The sequence below is a fragment of the Chrysemys picta genome, chromosome 9 (assembly GCF_011386835.1).
Source record: "Chrysemys picta bellii isolate R12L10 chromosome 9, ASM1138683v2, whole genome shotgun sequence".
In the NCBI taxonomy this organism is placed as follows: domain Eukaryota; kingdom Metazoa; phylum Chordata; order Testudines; family Emydidae; genus Chrysemys; species Chrysemys picta.
The window spans coordinates 53,974,724-53,988,922 of NC_088799.1; the positions used below are offsets into that span (position 1 = coordinate 53,974,724).

The 14,199-nt window shown below is 46.8% G+C and overlaps 1 protein-coding gene across 2 annotated transcripts in view; it reads left to right on the forward strand.

Annotated features, from left to right (window-relative positions):
- The window catches only part of SLCO2A1 (solute carrier organic anion transporter family member 2A1), a 98,668-nt gene that overhangs the window by 42,123 nt on the left and 42,346 nt on the right, over positions 1 to 14,199 (forward strand). For both annotated transcript variants that reach the window (XM_005303635.4, XM_065556233.1), the window contains exon 4: positions 6,995 to 7,157. In XM_005303635.4, the coding sequence (XP_005303692.1) occupies positions 6,995 to 7,157 (163 nt within the window). The remainder of the gene's footprint in view (positions 1 to 6,994; positions 7,158 to 14,199) is intronic.

Sequence of the window (14,199 nt, forward strand, 5' to 3'; positions counted from 1 at the left end):
AGAGGAAGGAGGGCTCCGAGCATGGCGGGGTGGGGGAGGCATGTCTGGGGAAAACCTGAGCCCCGGCAATTCCATGCCCCTGCAAAGCTCCATAGGGGACATTGAAACAGGGACACAACTTAGGACCCTGACTCAGCAAGGCACTTAAAGTTAGGCATATACTGAAGCACCCTGCTGAATCAAGAGCAAAGGCAGTCTTCAGCTCTGCACCAGTGATGCACTAGGCCCTACAGCCCCTGAACAGGGAATGTGTAATTGGTCCCCTTCCCCTCCTGCAGCAGTGTTAATGTGAATCAGTGCCTCTGTTCACTAAACACTCTCAGCCATAGGCGCTGACTTCCCCTCTGCCTGGTGGGTGCTCGACCTCACCACTCGCCCTGCCCCTGCACCGTCTCTTCACGCTCCAGCACCGCCCTCACCCCACCCCCATTCCACCCCTTCCCCAAAGTCTCTGCCCACCCCGCCTTTTCCCACCCCGGCCCCAGCCCCATTCCACCCCTTTTCCCCAAGTCCCCGCCCCTGCCCTGCCTCCTCCCCTGAGCGCACCGTGTACCTGCTCCTCCCCCACCCTCCCGGAAACTCCTAAATGCCACCAAACATCTCTTAGGTGGTGGGCAGGAAGCGCTGGGAGGGAGGGGGAGGACACGGCAGGCTCAGGGGGTGGGGAGAAAGAGGCGAGGTGGGGGTGGAGCACCCGCTAATTTTTCCCCATGGGTGCTCCAGAGGCTGTGCCTATGCTCTCAGCACCCACAGAGTCAGTGCCTATGCTCTCAGCTCCTTCTGGCCATTGCTAAGAGGAGACGCAGCCAACAACAGCCCTAAGAATGGAGTATGCTCCCCAGTGTTCCCAGCTCCTGCTGACCCTGAAGCAACGGACTGACTTTGAACTTGCATTCCCTGCATGGTTTTGGGTAGCAGTAGCACTGTATTACTGGGCTGGCCTCAATTTGGCTGTTTTCAAGTTATAACTCAGCTCCTCATGACTCAGGAACAGCTTTGATTTAAACCTGAAGTTTGGCAAGTGGTTGGTCTTTGGCTAGGGCAGAGTCAAGTCTGGAAGTCTGGAAAGGAAAAATGTAAAACCTAAGAGGTGTTTAATTAACAAGGTGGCTGCTGTACATGCACAGAGCATTCTCTTCAAGAATTCCATCAAGGCTGTTCCTTATTACACGTATGGCTCCTGAAATGGGAAGCTCCAATTGGGAGAAACTCAATTAACATTGTAATGCAGGTCCTGGCATGAAATCAGTGCACAGTGGTATGTAGAAGCCAACAGTTAACTAGGTATGGTGAGACGTGGTGTAGAAGTGCCTTAGACAGTAGCTAGCTAGATAGCACTGGTCAGACACCCAGATTAATGCTTCTCTTTCCTCCTTTCATCCTAAACATTTTATTTCCTTTTACCTTCTAGCTCAGGGGTCGGCAGCCTTTCAGAAGTGGTGTGTCGAGTCATCATTTATTCACTCTAATTTAAGGTTCCGTGTGCCAGTAATACATTTTAACATTTTTAGAAGGTCTCTTTCTATAAGTCTATAATATATAACTAAACTATTGTTGTATGTAAAGTAAATAAGTTTTTTAAAATGTTTAAGAACCTTCATTTAAAATTAAATTAAAATGCAGAGCCCCCCAGACCGGTGGCCAGGACCCAGGCAGTGTGAGTGTCACTGAAAATCACCTCATGTGCCACCTTCGGCACGTGTGCCATAGGTTGCCTACCCCTGTTCTAGCTCGTTCATTCGTTCTCTATAAATTTAATTTGGCCCATTAAGATAATTATCACTTCCCTTTGGAAAGGCAGGTTGCCAGCTTCCTTCACATATGTGATGGTTAGGCCACCCCTCACATAAATATGCCTTATCTCTAGCAGTCTGACCAGCTGTCTCCCCCTCTCCTATCACCTCCAGGCAACTATGGAGTCATCCAGACAGCACCGGCCCAGCCACATACCGGCTTGTTGGCCGACGATCTCCTCCTTGCTGTGGATGAAAGTTAGGCATCCGTGCTGGTTTTCTTAGATCTTTCGACAGCATTCAACAGCAATCACCATGATATTTTGTTGGCTGGCCTGAGGGCCTTACCTTTGGTATTGTTTTGGTTATTGCTTTTGAATGGCTCCAGCTTTTTCCTGCTCATGAGGTCCTAGAGGGTGGTTTGGAGTGATTGCTAGGAGTCTTGTATGGGGTATTTAGCTTACATGAGGTCCTATAAGACCCTCCTGTTCAATGTGTATGTGGAGCTGCTGAGGAAGGTACTGAAATGACTTGGGTAATACTATCACCTCTAAGTTGTGATATCATGCAGCTCTGTCCTGTTCTTATGGGATGTGGATGGCACAGATTTTCAGTCTTACCCAATTTCTGGGCAAGATTTGGATGCTTAATCCGGACAGGCATAGGTTCCATATGATCAGATTTTTCAAGAGAGTTCAGCATGTTGTGTGTTGAGCCCTTCTGAAAATCTGGCCCAGAGTGGGTTGGGGATAAGCTATAAGTGGGGTGAAGGTGTGGTTCCATCTGCATCTTCTCTCTGTTCCAAAGCAGTTCACAGCAGTACTTTTGGATCCCTGTTTCCTCCTGGAATCACTGGTGCCATTGGTACCTCCAAGCCCCTTTTTCTCACTTATGCCAGGCCAGATTTTTGTGAGCTTTTTCTCTCAGATCTGGATGTCACCACTGTGATCTCTGCCTCAGTGACTTTTAGGTTAGATTATTGCATTTCACTGGAAAGCTCTCTGGTTCTGAGGTCACTAGGGCACGCCAGCTAACAGCCTGAGATGTAATTGTCTGGGTACTAAATGTTCTTATTGGAAAATCTTAATCTCTGGAATTTACTTCCTGCACTGGTCTGGCTGAGCCCATGTTTGTCAACCTTTAGGGCCTGGTGCCCATTTCTTTTCCCAGGTTCTTGTGTGGGGAGTGGAAGTTAGTGATTGCTCAATTTTGAGGAATTATTTTTTTCTCTTGCTGTGTAACCAATGGTAAAATACACATGCACCCCAGAATGCATAATTGGGTTTATTTTGTGAAATAAACAAATACAGATTATCTGGTTCCTATGAAAGTCTAATATATTTTATTCACATTCATGTTCTCAGCATTTTCTGGGACAAATGCCGGCGCTCTGCTTACTTGGAATGGTACTTGTTGTATATATGTAGGCTGCTTAACTGACAAATTATGGATTTAGGATGGGATTTTCAAAGAAGCCTAGGAGAGTTGGTTGCCCAGCTCTCCTACTCCCTCTTTGAACATTCTAGCCTTACAGATATTCAAAAGCACTCAGCACTGGCCTGACTCTGGTGCCTTTGAAGTCAATGAGAGTTTTACCACTGACTTCAAGGGCAGCAGAATTAGGCTAATGCTGATCACCTTTGAAAATCCCACCTTATGCTTTTAGTGTCACAAATTATACCCATCATCCACATCCATATGGGTTTACAATGTGCACCCTGGCAATGCCGGGTGGTCATTCTTCTGGAAAGTGCATTTCCTGTGCTCCAAACCATTCTAGATACAAGTCCACATCCAAAGTCCGTTGAAGTGAGTGGGACTCTTTCCATTGACTTTGGGCTTTGACTCAGACCTAAAATGTGGTGAAACATACAAGTTCCAATCTGAATGTGCCAAATACCAGCTTTAAGTGATTGTAACATCGGTTGCCCTGAAATGTTCTGGCAAAGCCCTGAACCATGTTCTAACACTCACAGCTAGGACATACTAACGTCCCCAGTACTTCTCATCCATAAAAGATATTGCCCTGTGCTTAGAGACTTCATCTTCAAGCAAGGCAGACAACAGCATGTGGGACATTCCATTACAGCAATAACTGTGAGGTAGTTGAAATAACAGTCTCTGTCATTTTATTCAGAGACCATCAATTTTCAAACAACAGAGTTGTCTTTGTTTTAATGCTTTATAAGATTTTTATGTGAGCTCCCCTGCCTGTCTTTCTGGGATTATAAAATTTTCTCATTTACTATTAAAGAAATTCCAAGAATCACAAGGGACAAATGAGTCAGGCCACACAAATATATAAAAAAAGGATATTTAAACACAAATAGCTAATTTAATAATGTTAAGTTTGTTCCAAACTGACAAAACCCATGTAATTATAACTTTATGCAACTCACCCATTTTGGCTATGAATCGTATGCTCTGTAGAATTGTTTTGAGATCTCTACAGCAATACTAGGGAAATGGCTTCAAACTGAACACCTAGATCCAAACATCACCTCACATTACAGAGCTCCAGATGCCAGAGCATATCTCTGCCAGGAACAAATGGGAAAGGAGGTGGTGATGGATTGTGACTTTATCACTGAATTGCGGGGGGAGGGAAGGTTGTGAGTTTATGCCAGCTCCCAAAAGGGACATTTCCAAAGCATCACGTGGGGATTTAGTTGTGTTAGTCATATATTCAAATCCTTATCAACACAACACTGAGGGGATTGTTATGGAGCATATTTTTGTGTGTGTGTTGAAAGCTATCTAGGGCCAGATCGTCACCTGATGTGAATCAGCATAGCCCCACTGATGTCAATTGATCAAGGGTGGTTTACATCAGCTGAGGATATGAAGAAGCCTAAATCATCCAACAGTAACAGCTGTTAACTAGCTGGAAGCTGAGTGGAACCCTTTCTTCTGGCAGAGTCTGCCCCAATCCATGACAACCCAGACAACGAGAAGCCAAGTCTGGAATTCAGATGCTCCACTTTGGTGTTTTAAGGAAACCTGTGGAGCTTTAGCACATGAATAGGTCCCTACCAAGGTCATGGCTCATTTTGGTCAATTTCACAGTCATATGGTTTTAAAATTAGTCAATTTCACATTTTCAGATGTTTACATCTGAAATTTCACAGTGTGGTAATGGTGGAGATCCTGACCCAAAGTGAAGACCTTTGATGGTCAAGACTTCTGTGTTTTTACAGACAAGCTGACTTGGTTTCTCCCCTCCCAATTTTATCCCACTGCTTGCCCAAGGTTAAATTATTTTTCTGTTCTTTCAGTTTCTTTATGTTTGTGCCATAAGTCAACATTTGGAGAATTAAATATTCTTTATTTATTCCAAGAATGGGGACCTTGGGGGAGGAGGGGAGGCACAGGGAAATTGATGCAATGGCGTGGATGGTATGGGAAGGCACAAAACAGATAAGTGGCGCACATTACTGTGGCTCATTACTGAAATGGGTTTTCAAAGCCTTCTGGAGACACAGAGCTCCTCACTGGACTCTTCTTATTACCTTGGTATCTGGCTGCTCAGAATTAGCTGCCAGCCTCTCTGCCTCCACTTCTCATCCCTACAGAAACGTCTCTCCCTTTGTCTCACAGATATTAGGGAGCACACAGCAGGCAGCGATAACAATAGGGATACTGCTTTCACTGAGGTCTAACTTAATAAGCAAACAACAACAGTGACTCTTTAAATGTTCAAAGGCACATTCCACCACTGTTCTGCAGTTGTTCAGCCTATTGTTGAACCACTCCTTACTGCTTTCCAGGTGGCCGGTGTACAGCTTCATAAGCCATGGGAGCAAGGGGTAGGCTGGGTCTCCAGGATCACAATTGGCATTTCAACATCATCAATGGTTATTGTGTGATCTGGAAAGAAATTCCCTGCTTGCAGCTTTCTGAACAGACCATCCCTTTCCTGACCATCCCAGTTGAAGTCGATGAAATGCCCCCTGTGATCCACCAGCGCTTGCAACACCATTGAGAAGTACCCCTTTCTGTGTATGTACTCTTTGGCAAGGTGGTCTGGTGCCAAGATAGGGATATGCATTTCATCAGTAGCTCCACCGCAGTTAGGGAACCCCATCATGCAAAGCCATCCACTATGTTCTGCACAATGCCCAGAGTCACTACCCTTCTTAACAGAAGTCTATTAATGGCCCTGCAAACATGGATCACAATAACTCCCATGGTGGATCTACCAACTCCAAATTGATTCCCCCTGACCAGTAGCAATTTGGCATTGCAATCTTCCACAGAGCAATCACTACTTGCTTCTCCACTGTCAGAGCAGGTCTCATTTTAGTATTGCTGTGCTTCAGGGATGGGGAAAGCTCTGCACAACATTCCTGGAAAGTGACCTTCTGCATTCGAAAGTTCTGCAGCCACTGCTCATCATCCCATAGTTGCATAGTAATGTGATCCCACCAGTCTGTGCTTGTTTCCCAGGACCAGAAATGTTGTTCCACTGTGTTCAACTGCTGCATGACTGCCAGCAGCAACCAGGAATTGTTTCATTCTATGGCTTACAGTAGCGCTGCTTGAAAGACATCACAATGTTCCATGTGACAGCTCCTATCTTAGCTCTGGAAATACTGCAAGATAAGACGCGAGGTGTTTGTAATGCTCACAACAATATTGCACAGCTGAGCAGGGTCCATGCTTCTCGGGCTACATGCGGCTAAGCCTGGATTTTAAAAAAAGGCACGAAAAAACATGGGTTTGCCATTAATAGCAGGGTAGGGAGGGAGGAAGCTGCATCATGGGAGGTCCAAGCCATGTTCCCATTCCCCCCTGCAACTATGTTTTGGTCCCATGAGGCATTGCAAGTCCATTCCAACCCCACCTGCGGCTAGTTGCACTGTGGGAAAGCTACCTATGGTGCACTGCTCTCTGCACTGAAGCAAGTGCTGCTAGTGAGGACGCACTCCACTGTCACAGTGAGCGTGGTGTGGACATGCCTGACCGACTTAATTACTGCGGTGGGTGGACCTCAACTTAAATTAAGCCGACTTAACTTTGTAGTGTAGACATACCCTGTCTATCCTGTCAGAGGAGATGCTGTGAGGTGCTGTCTCAGCACAGGGTGGCTAATGATGCCTTTGTAGTGACCCCCACCCCTTTCTCTCAGTGCATGGTGCCTGTTGTGCTTTTCATTTTGCTGATTGTAGCATCCAGAGGCCCCAATGGAGAATAGACCCTCAGACATGCGTCTCCTTCCTGCCCTCCATGACATTCTCTCCACTTTGCTCTCCCCACCCCAGATTGGCAATGTTGCCCTCATCATCTTCGTCAGCTACTTTGGCAATCGAGTTCACCGCCCCCGGTTTATCGGCTTGGGGGGCCTGCTGCTGGCTCTGGGGGCTTTCCTGGTGACCCTTCCACACTTCCTCTCTGACCGGTACGAGTTTGCCCAAATGAACACGGGTAAGTGACTTGATCTCCTCCTGGGGGGTGTAACTCCCCACCACATCCGCTGGGGGCAGCATGAGCCTCCCCAGTCAGGATGCTCACCCTCTTCTTCTCCTTGCCAGGAATGCACTGGGGGTGCAGAACGTGTAAAAGAACTGAACTTATTGCAGTATTGCCAGCTGCAAGAGAGCAGAAATCCTGAGATTAGCCCCCAAATCCTGAGATTTGAAAAACCCACCAAATCATGGCTTTTACTCTGTTGTTTGACTCCCCTTTGCTCCTCTGCCAGTGTGCGTGTGGTCATTTTGGGTTGAAAAGACAACCTTTAATGCACACACACATGCATCCCTCTCCCTGACTGCTGGGTAGAGACTCCACTGACCCTTTAAGACAGGCAAAATGTCATTAATTTCCTATGACTGTCTTGAGCTCCACCCTCCTAGTTCCCCTCCACTCAGCCCCCCACCCCATTCCTCCCTGACCCTTCCCCCCAGATTTCCCTCCCATTCTCTGGTACAGTCACCTGCTCATTCATAAGTCAGACACAAAGAATCATGCCCTTATTTCAGAAAACATGAGCTGTATGTGCCCCTCACGCCTCAATTGTGATGGGCCAGTGTACAAACCCTAAGACAGATGGACAATGTGGACTGACTTCAAGACTGATGCTTAGCTGGATAAGATTTAAGACCAGAGAGATTTATGGTTTTGGGCCATTTTGACATAACTACACAACCCATTTTGAGTGCAGTGACTACATTTATCATCCTTAAACATTATTTCTTTTGAATTCCTCCTCATATTCAATGCATTTCATACATTTCTTTTAAATCCTTCTGCCTGCTTCGCATAATTGTGATCTACTAGATAAATTGTCCAGTAATAATGACAATGTTTTATTTACAAAAATGGATCCAATTATAATTAATTGCAGAAATAGCTAAAAATACTTCATTTTTATTTTATTTATCCTTCCTCTCCGCTGCCCCAGAACCACCCCTGTCCCTGGGATCCAGAAACTGCTTCCCAGATTCCCCCTCTCACCCCAGCTTCCTTTTCTCCCTGCCCCTGGCTCTTGCAGTAGTTCTTCCCCAACTCCACAACCCTCTGCTCCATTCTACTCCCATAGGGTCTGATGTGGCAAGGCTGGGGCCAGGTTCTGCGCCCCACAAGCTCTCACTCAGAGCACAGCCCATGTTTCCAAACCAGCCCTGAAAATGGTGGGAACAGAGGAACTTTATGCATCATCACAAGAGCTGCCACTGCAGGCTCCGCAACCATGAGACGCATGATTCCTTTGCTAAAGTCAGCAGCACTGTTGTTGTTAGTTACTGTTTTCTTTCAGGGATCAGTAGAACAGACTAAGCGACCTATTGAAAACAAATGCTCTACTGCCAGATGTTTGTTTAGAGAGTGGCCGTGTGGGCCAGAGGAGGTTGGAGTCAGGAGACCTGGGTTTGATTCCTGGGACAAGTCACTTCACTTCTGTTTCCCCTGTCTACTGAGGTTGCAAGTTGTTTGGGGCAGGGTTTATGTCTGTGTACTATGCCTAGTACAATGGGGCCCTAATGTCAGTTTGGGCCTCTTGGCACTGCCGTAATATAAATACACAGCATCATTTAGTGACCCCTGTACATACACATGGAGCTTTGCATTGCTAACGTTCTTGCCCCAGGAGCTGATAACTACAATAAAACAAATGCAGTTGTCCTGCAAGAAGGCGTGAAGACATTTCCAGTGAGGAGACGCCTTTGTAAATGACATTACGGCTTTAGGACTGTGGATCTCAGCTCGTCACAGCCATGCCAATGCACAGCTTTGACTTCCGCGTACATATTCATTCAGTTGCATAGTAATACTGAGGCATCTCAAGCGGTGCATTTCAGGGCAATCGCTGCACTTCTTGGAGGGCTTAACCCCACTTGGCCGGCTTAACCCCACTTGGCCCTCCGCCCTCACATCTTCTGACACCTGTGAGGCATGCTGCAATCTCTGTGAAATAACTTGCTTATCATGTCTTATTTAAGTGAATGTGAAGCTGGATTAGGGCCAAAGGAGCCCCCCGGGTCTTATATGGTGTATATATGTTGCCTGCCCAGAGAAGTTAATGGACATGCGTGAATGTCTCTCTGCTTGTCATGTGTCAGTCTTCCTGTGCCCTGCTGCCAGAGCAATTCTCTTCACAAGCAGGAAGAGCTGGAAACATGATGGTGCTCTGTGCTCAGCCCCCTTCTGGGGTGACTATCCTGGAACGAGGCATCCAGAACTCTAATCTGAATGCAATCCGCTTGGCTTCTCGTTCTCGCAAGCACGTTCCCATTTTCAGGCATACCAGGAGCAATCCTAGGTTTACATGTGCCAGCAAAAGCCCCAGTTTGCTGCCTGACGAAGTGTTGCTGGTGGTACCATTTCAGGCTGGCTAGAGATGGAGGCGGCGCCCATCAGGAATCTGTAACTTCCTCCTTCCAGGGCCAGCCTTTTAAGTGAGCACGTGCAGTTGGAGCCAGATTTCCACATGAAAATTGTGAAATTCTGAAAACCCAGCCCTTAGACTTAGTTGTTCTTTTCTGCAAAAAAGGAGACACCAACTCAGATTCACTAAAGTCTCCCTCCAAGAGGGCGTATGTTGCTCCTGCAATAACTTGAGGCAGGGATAGGGTTGCCAACCCTCTAGGATAGGCCTGGAGTCTCCAGGAATTAAAGATTAATCTTTAATTAAAGAATATGTCATGTGATGGAACCTCCAGGAATACATCCAACCAAAACTGGCAACCTAGGCAGGGACTGTCTCTGACTCTGTGTTTGTACCAGCAGGGCCGGCTCCAGGGTTTTGGCTGCCCCAAGCAGCCAAAAAACAAAAACAAACAAACAAACAAACAAAAAGCCGCGATCGCGATCTGCGGCGGCAATTCTGCGGGAGGTCCTTCGCTCCGAGCGGGAGTGAGGGACTGTTCGCCGAATTGCCACCGAATAGCTGGACGTGCCGCCCCTCTCTGGAGCGGCCGTCCCAAGCACCCGCTTGCCAGGCTGGTGCCTGGAGCCGGCCCTGTGTACCAGCAACTGGTGTGATGGACCTCAAGCTCAGTGAGGACCTTTGGGCACTCCTGAAATATAAATAATAATAGGTATCTGACTCATTCTAACTCTGCTGAAAGGTGTGGGGACAGGGAAAGCTAAAGGCAAAGCCCCCTGTTATTCCAGGTCAGTGCTTCCTTGCTCTGGGCAAATCGCCATGACCAGTGCTCTTCTGAAGTCCAGGTTCTATTAAACATAATTAAAAAACAACTCTCCACCACTGAACTCCGCGTTTTCCAGAGTTCATCCTCTGCCAAGTATGAAAACCAGGTTCTTACCTGTATCATTAGCTGCTTTACTTCCATCCACACCCAAACATTTTTGTTTGAAAAGTTGGCTGATTAACAGACTAGCCCATGGGTAGGATGTCAGACAAATGCCACGCGTCCCAGTGATCTTACCAAGGAGCCTTGGTCCCACAGCTAGACAGTTTGTGAACTGATGATTGGATTTACAACAGGAATTGTACTTTATTGACCAATGAAATGGATCAGGGAACAGGTGTCATCTACTCTGATTTTTTTCTTACTAGAGCCTCATATGTTAAAAGCCTTGTGGCTTCCAGCTGTGGCATTCATGGACAGGTGTGTTCACATGGAGCGTGTCTTGTGCACCAGGGCCGTTTTGTTCCAGGCGTTTCATGAAGCTGTGCTGGTGCATAAATTGTGTTTGTTGCACTGGGGTTGTGGTATAGCATGAGCCTTACCCGTGCTCCCCACCGATGTGACGAATGCTGTTACACTGCAAACTGGTACGGGCCCAATAATGGAGAAGGCCTTGTGATTCTGTGTTTAGATGTGGTGCTGCACTTGTCCTGCATGTTGTGCTGTTACATGGTGATATGAAAGGGTGGCACAGTTACATTCCTCTCTACAGACATAAGCCTGCGAATTCCCATAGCAGCACCATGAAGTATTCTGGAGAGTTGAGTTGGCCTCTATTTGTTATTTTAGTTACCCAGAAATAGAGGGCACTGAATAATCAATTGGCTCTGAGATAAGTTTTCAGGGAGTGAGAAGAGAGGACAGATTCTTTTGCCATGCTGCACTAGGCAACCTTCTATTGGTGCCAGACTCCTGCCTGCTCCCGTGGTAGTGTGGTTTCCAGAGGCAATCCCCTGACAGCTGGCTATGTGCATTTACAGATTGCATTGCCACAGGCTTAGCTGGAAGGCTCAGAACACTTGTCAGGAGTGCCAGGATCTCTGTGGGGTAAGATATTCTTATTCTTATGATTAGAATGTATAGGGTCCAGATACCCCAATCAGGATCAGGCCCCTGTTGTGCTAGGTGCTGTACAAACACACAAGAATGTATAGTTCCTGCCCCACAGAGCTTTGGGTGGCATTCTGAAAAATTCCTAAGTCACTTAGGGACAAATTTGTAAAGGCTAGTAGACGCCTAGTGAGCTTTTTGAAGGCTCTAGGCCCCTAACTCCCATTGGAGTAGGTGTAACCCACACACCTCCTGGGTGTGGTGTTCTGTCCCATTTAGTGGCACTGAGACCACTTAGAGAGAGAGATTAATGAGTTTGTGCTACAGCCTTAGCTAACAACCAGTTGGCTTTTAGTTCATGCTGTAGAGGCTCATGCACTAAGCTCCAGAGGCCCCAGGTTCGATCCCGCCCGCCGATGACCAGGGTCTGTCGGTATTACATAGGCACTTTTGAAAACCCCATTAGATATCTATATGCCTCTTTAGGCATCTAAATACCTTTAAAAACCTGACCCTTTGGACCTTTTGAAAACTGTTGTGTATTTGGGTGTCGTGATAATAGAATCTTGTGTTGCTATGGCAACTGAGTTAGATTATTAGGGGATAGCCCAGCCAGCTTGGCTGGCTGTTGGTTAGTTCTGAGTGTAGAAATAAATGGCTGCTACAAGGTTTACAGCTCTCTGTGTCTCCAGTGATTTCTTCCTAAAACTGTTGCCCCCAAGGATATAACAACGTGGCGATGAGGATGGGATATCTGTGCTGCCCCAACAACAGAAGGAAGTAGAAGTTAAGGTACAACAAAAAAAATAACAAACAAACCTTGTTTGCTGCTGGAAGGGGGTGAGAACTGGCTTGTTTGCACTGACTGTGCAAACTGAAACTAAAATCATGGCTGCACTTACAGGGACTCTGGAACCTTTTGAGGAGACTATAGTGCAATGGCTTGTATATACTGAGTATTTTGAGCTTTTTGTTATTGCAAATGACATTACAGAAGTAAGAAGGTGCCAATATTTTTAAGTGTTGTAGGGGCTAAGACCTACTCCCTGTTATGCAGCTTACTGCACCCTGTTAAGCCAGAGACTAAATCTTCCAGTGACATTCTGGAAATTCTGGGGTCCCATTTTTCTCCAAAATCACTGGTAATTGCTGAAAGATATTGGTTCCACAAAAGAGACCAGAAAGATGATGAAACAGTTGTACAATGTATAGCAACTTTGAGAGAGCTTGCAGAACACTGTGAATTTAAGGAGATGTTAAATGATGCCCTACGTGACAGGTTAGTGTGTGGCCTGCACAGTGAAGCTATAAGGAAGCGCCTATTGACAGAAGCTCAGCTTACCTTACATAAGCCCATTGATATTGCTGTCTCCATGGAACTGGCTACAAAGGAAGCACAATCCATCGGTGCATCCCCTAGGGTGCATAAGGTGTCACAAGAACCTACCCACAAAACTGTGCGGAGTCAGGAATGTTACCGCTGTGGTAAGCCGGGTCATCCTGCATCAGAATGCTGGTGTAAGGACCTGGTGTGTCGACACTGTGGCAAAAAGGGACACGTTGCGTGTGCCTGTAAACAAAAGAAAAAGAGGCCTGTGGTCTGGCCAACCAAAAAGGGAAATCTGCATACCCTAGAGCAGACCCAGGATGGCCAAGGAGACACCTTCTTACAAGAAGAGGAGCCGCTCCACGTTTTGTCTTTGGCAGTGGGCTTACATGAATACTGGGTAACCCCGTTGTTGGATGGCAAACCTATATGCATGGAACTGTACACCGGTGCAGCCGTTTCGCTCGTCTCAGAGACTGTGTATAAAGAAAAGCTACAGCATCTTCCGCTTAAAGCAACAAAAACAGTGCTGAAGACATATATGGGAGAAGCTGTGCCCATGTTGGGCACTACTGACGTTAAGGCGGAGCTCAATGGACAGGCTGCTAAATTGCCACTGTTTGTGGTGAGAGGTAATTACCCAGCCTTAATGGGTAGGTCTTGGCTTAGGAAGATCCAGCTGAATTGGGCAGAAGTGCACCGAGTGACTAAAGAAGAAACCGGTCTGACCACTGTACTAAGGAGACATGCTGCTGTTTTTGGAGAGGATCTGGGAAGTATGAAGGGAATCACTGTGACATTGAACATTAAACCTGACAGTCATCCAAAATATCTGAAAGCCCGAACTGTGCCATATGCCATCAGGCCGAAGGTTGAAGCGGACCTGGAGCGCCTGGTCACAAATGGAGTCCTAATACCAGTTACCCATAGCCCATGGGCAACTCCTATTGTTCCAATAGTGAAGAAAGATGGCTCCCTCTGGATTTGCGGTGGTTTTAAGGTCACTGTCAACCCAGTGTTGTGTGCAGAGCAATACCCGCTTCCCCGCATCGATGACCTCTTCGCAGGCCTGGCTGGGGGACAAAAGTTCAGTAAGATTGATCTGAGTCAAGCGTATTTACAGATGCATGTTGATGAAAAGTCCCAAGAGCTGTTGACTATTGTGATGCATAAGGGGCTTTATCGATACTGTTGCCTACCCTTCGGAATAACATCTGCTCCCGCCCTGTTCCAGAGGGCTATGGACCAGATCTTGTGTGGCTTGCCAGGAGTCCATCTGGATAACATCCTGGTCACTGGAAGGAATGAGGAGGATCACCTAAAGAATTTAGAGGCTACCCTACAAAGACTGGAAGAGTACGGACTGCGAGTCTGCAAAGACAAGTGTGAATTCTTCCAGCCCTCTGTTGAATATTTGGGACACATCATTGATGCTACAGGT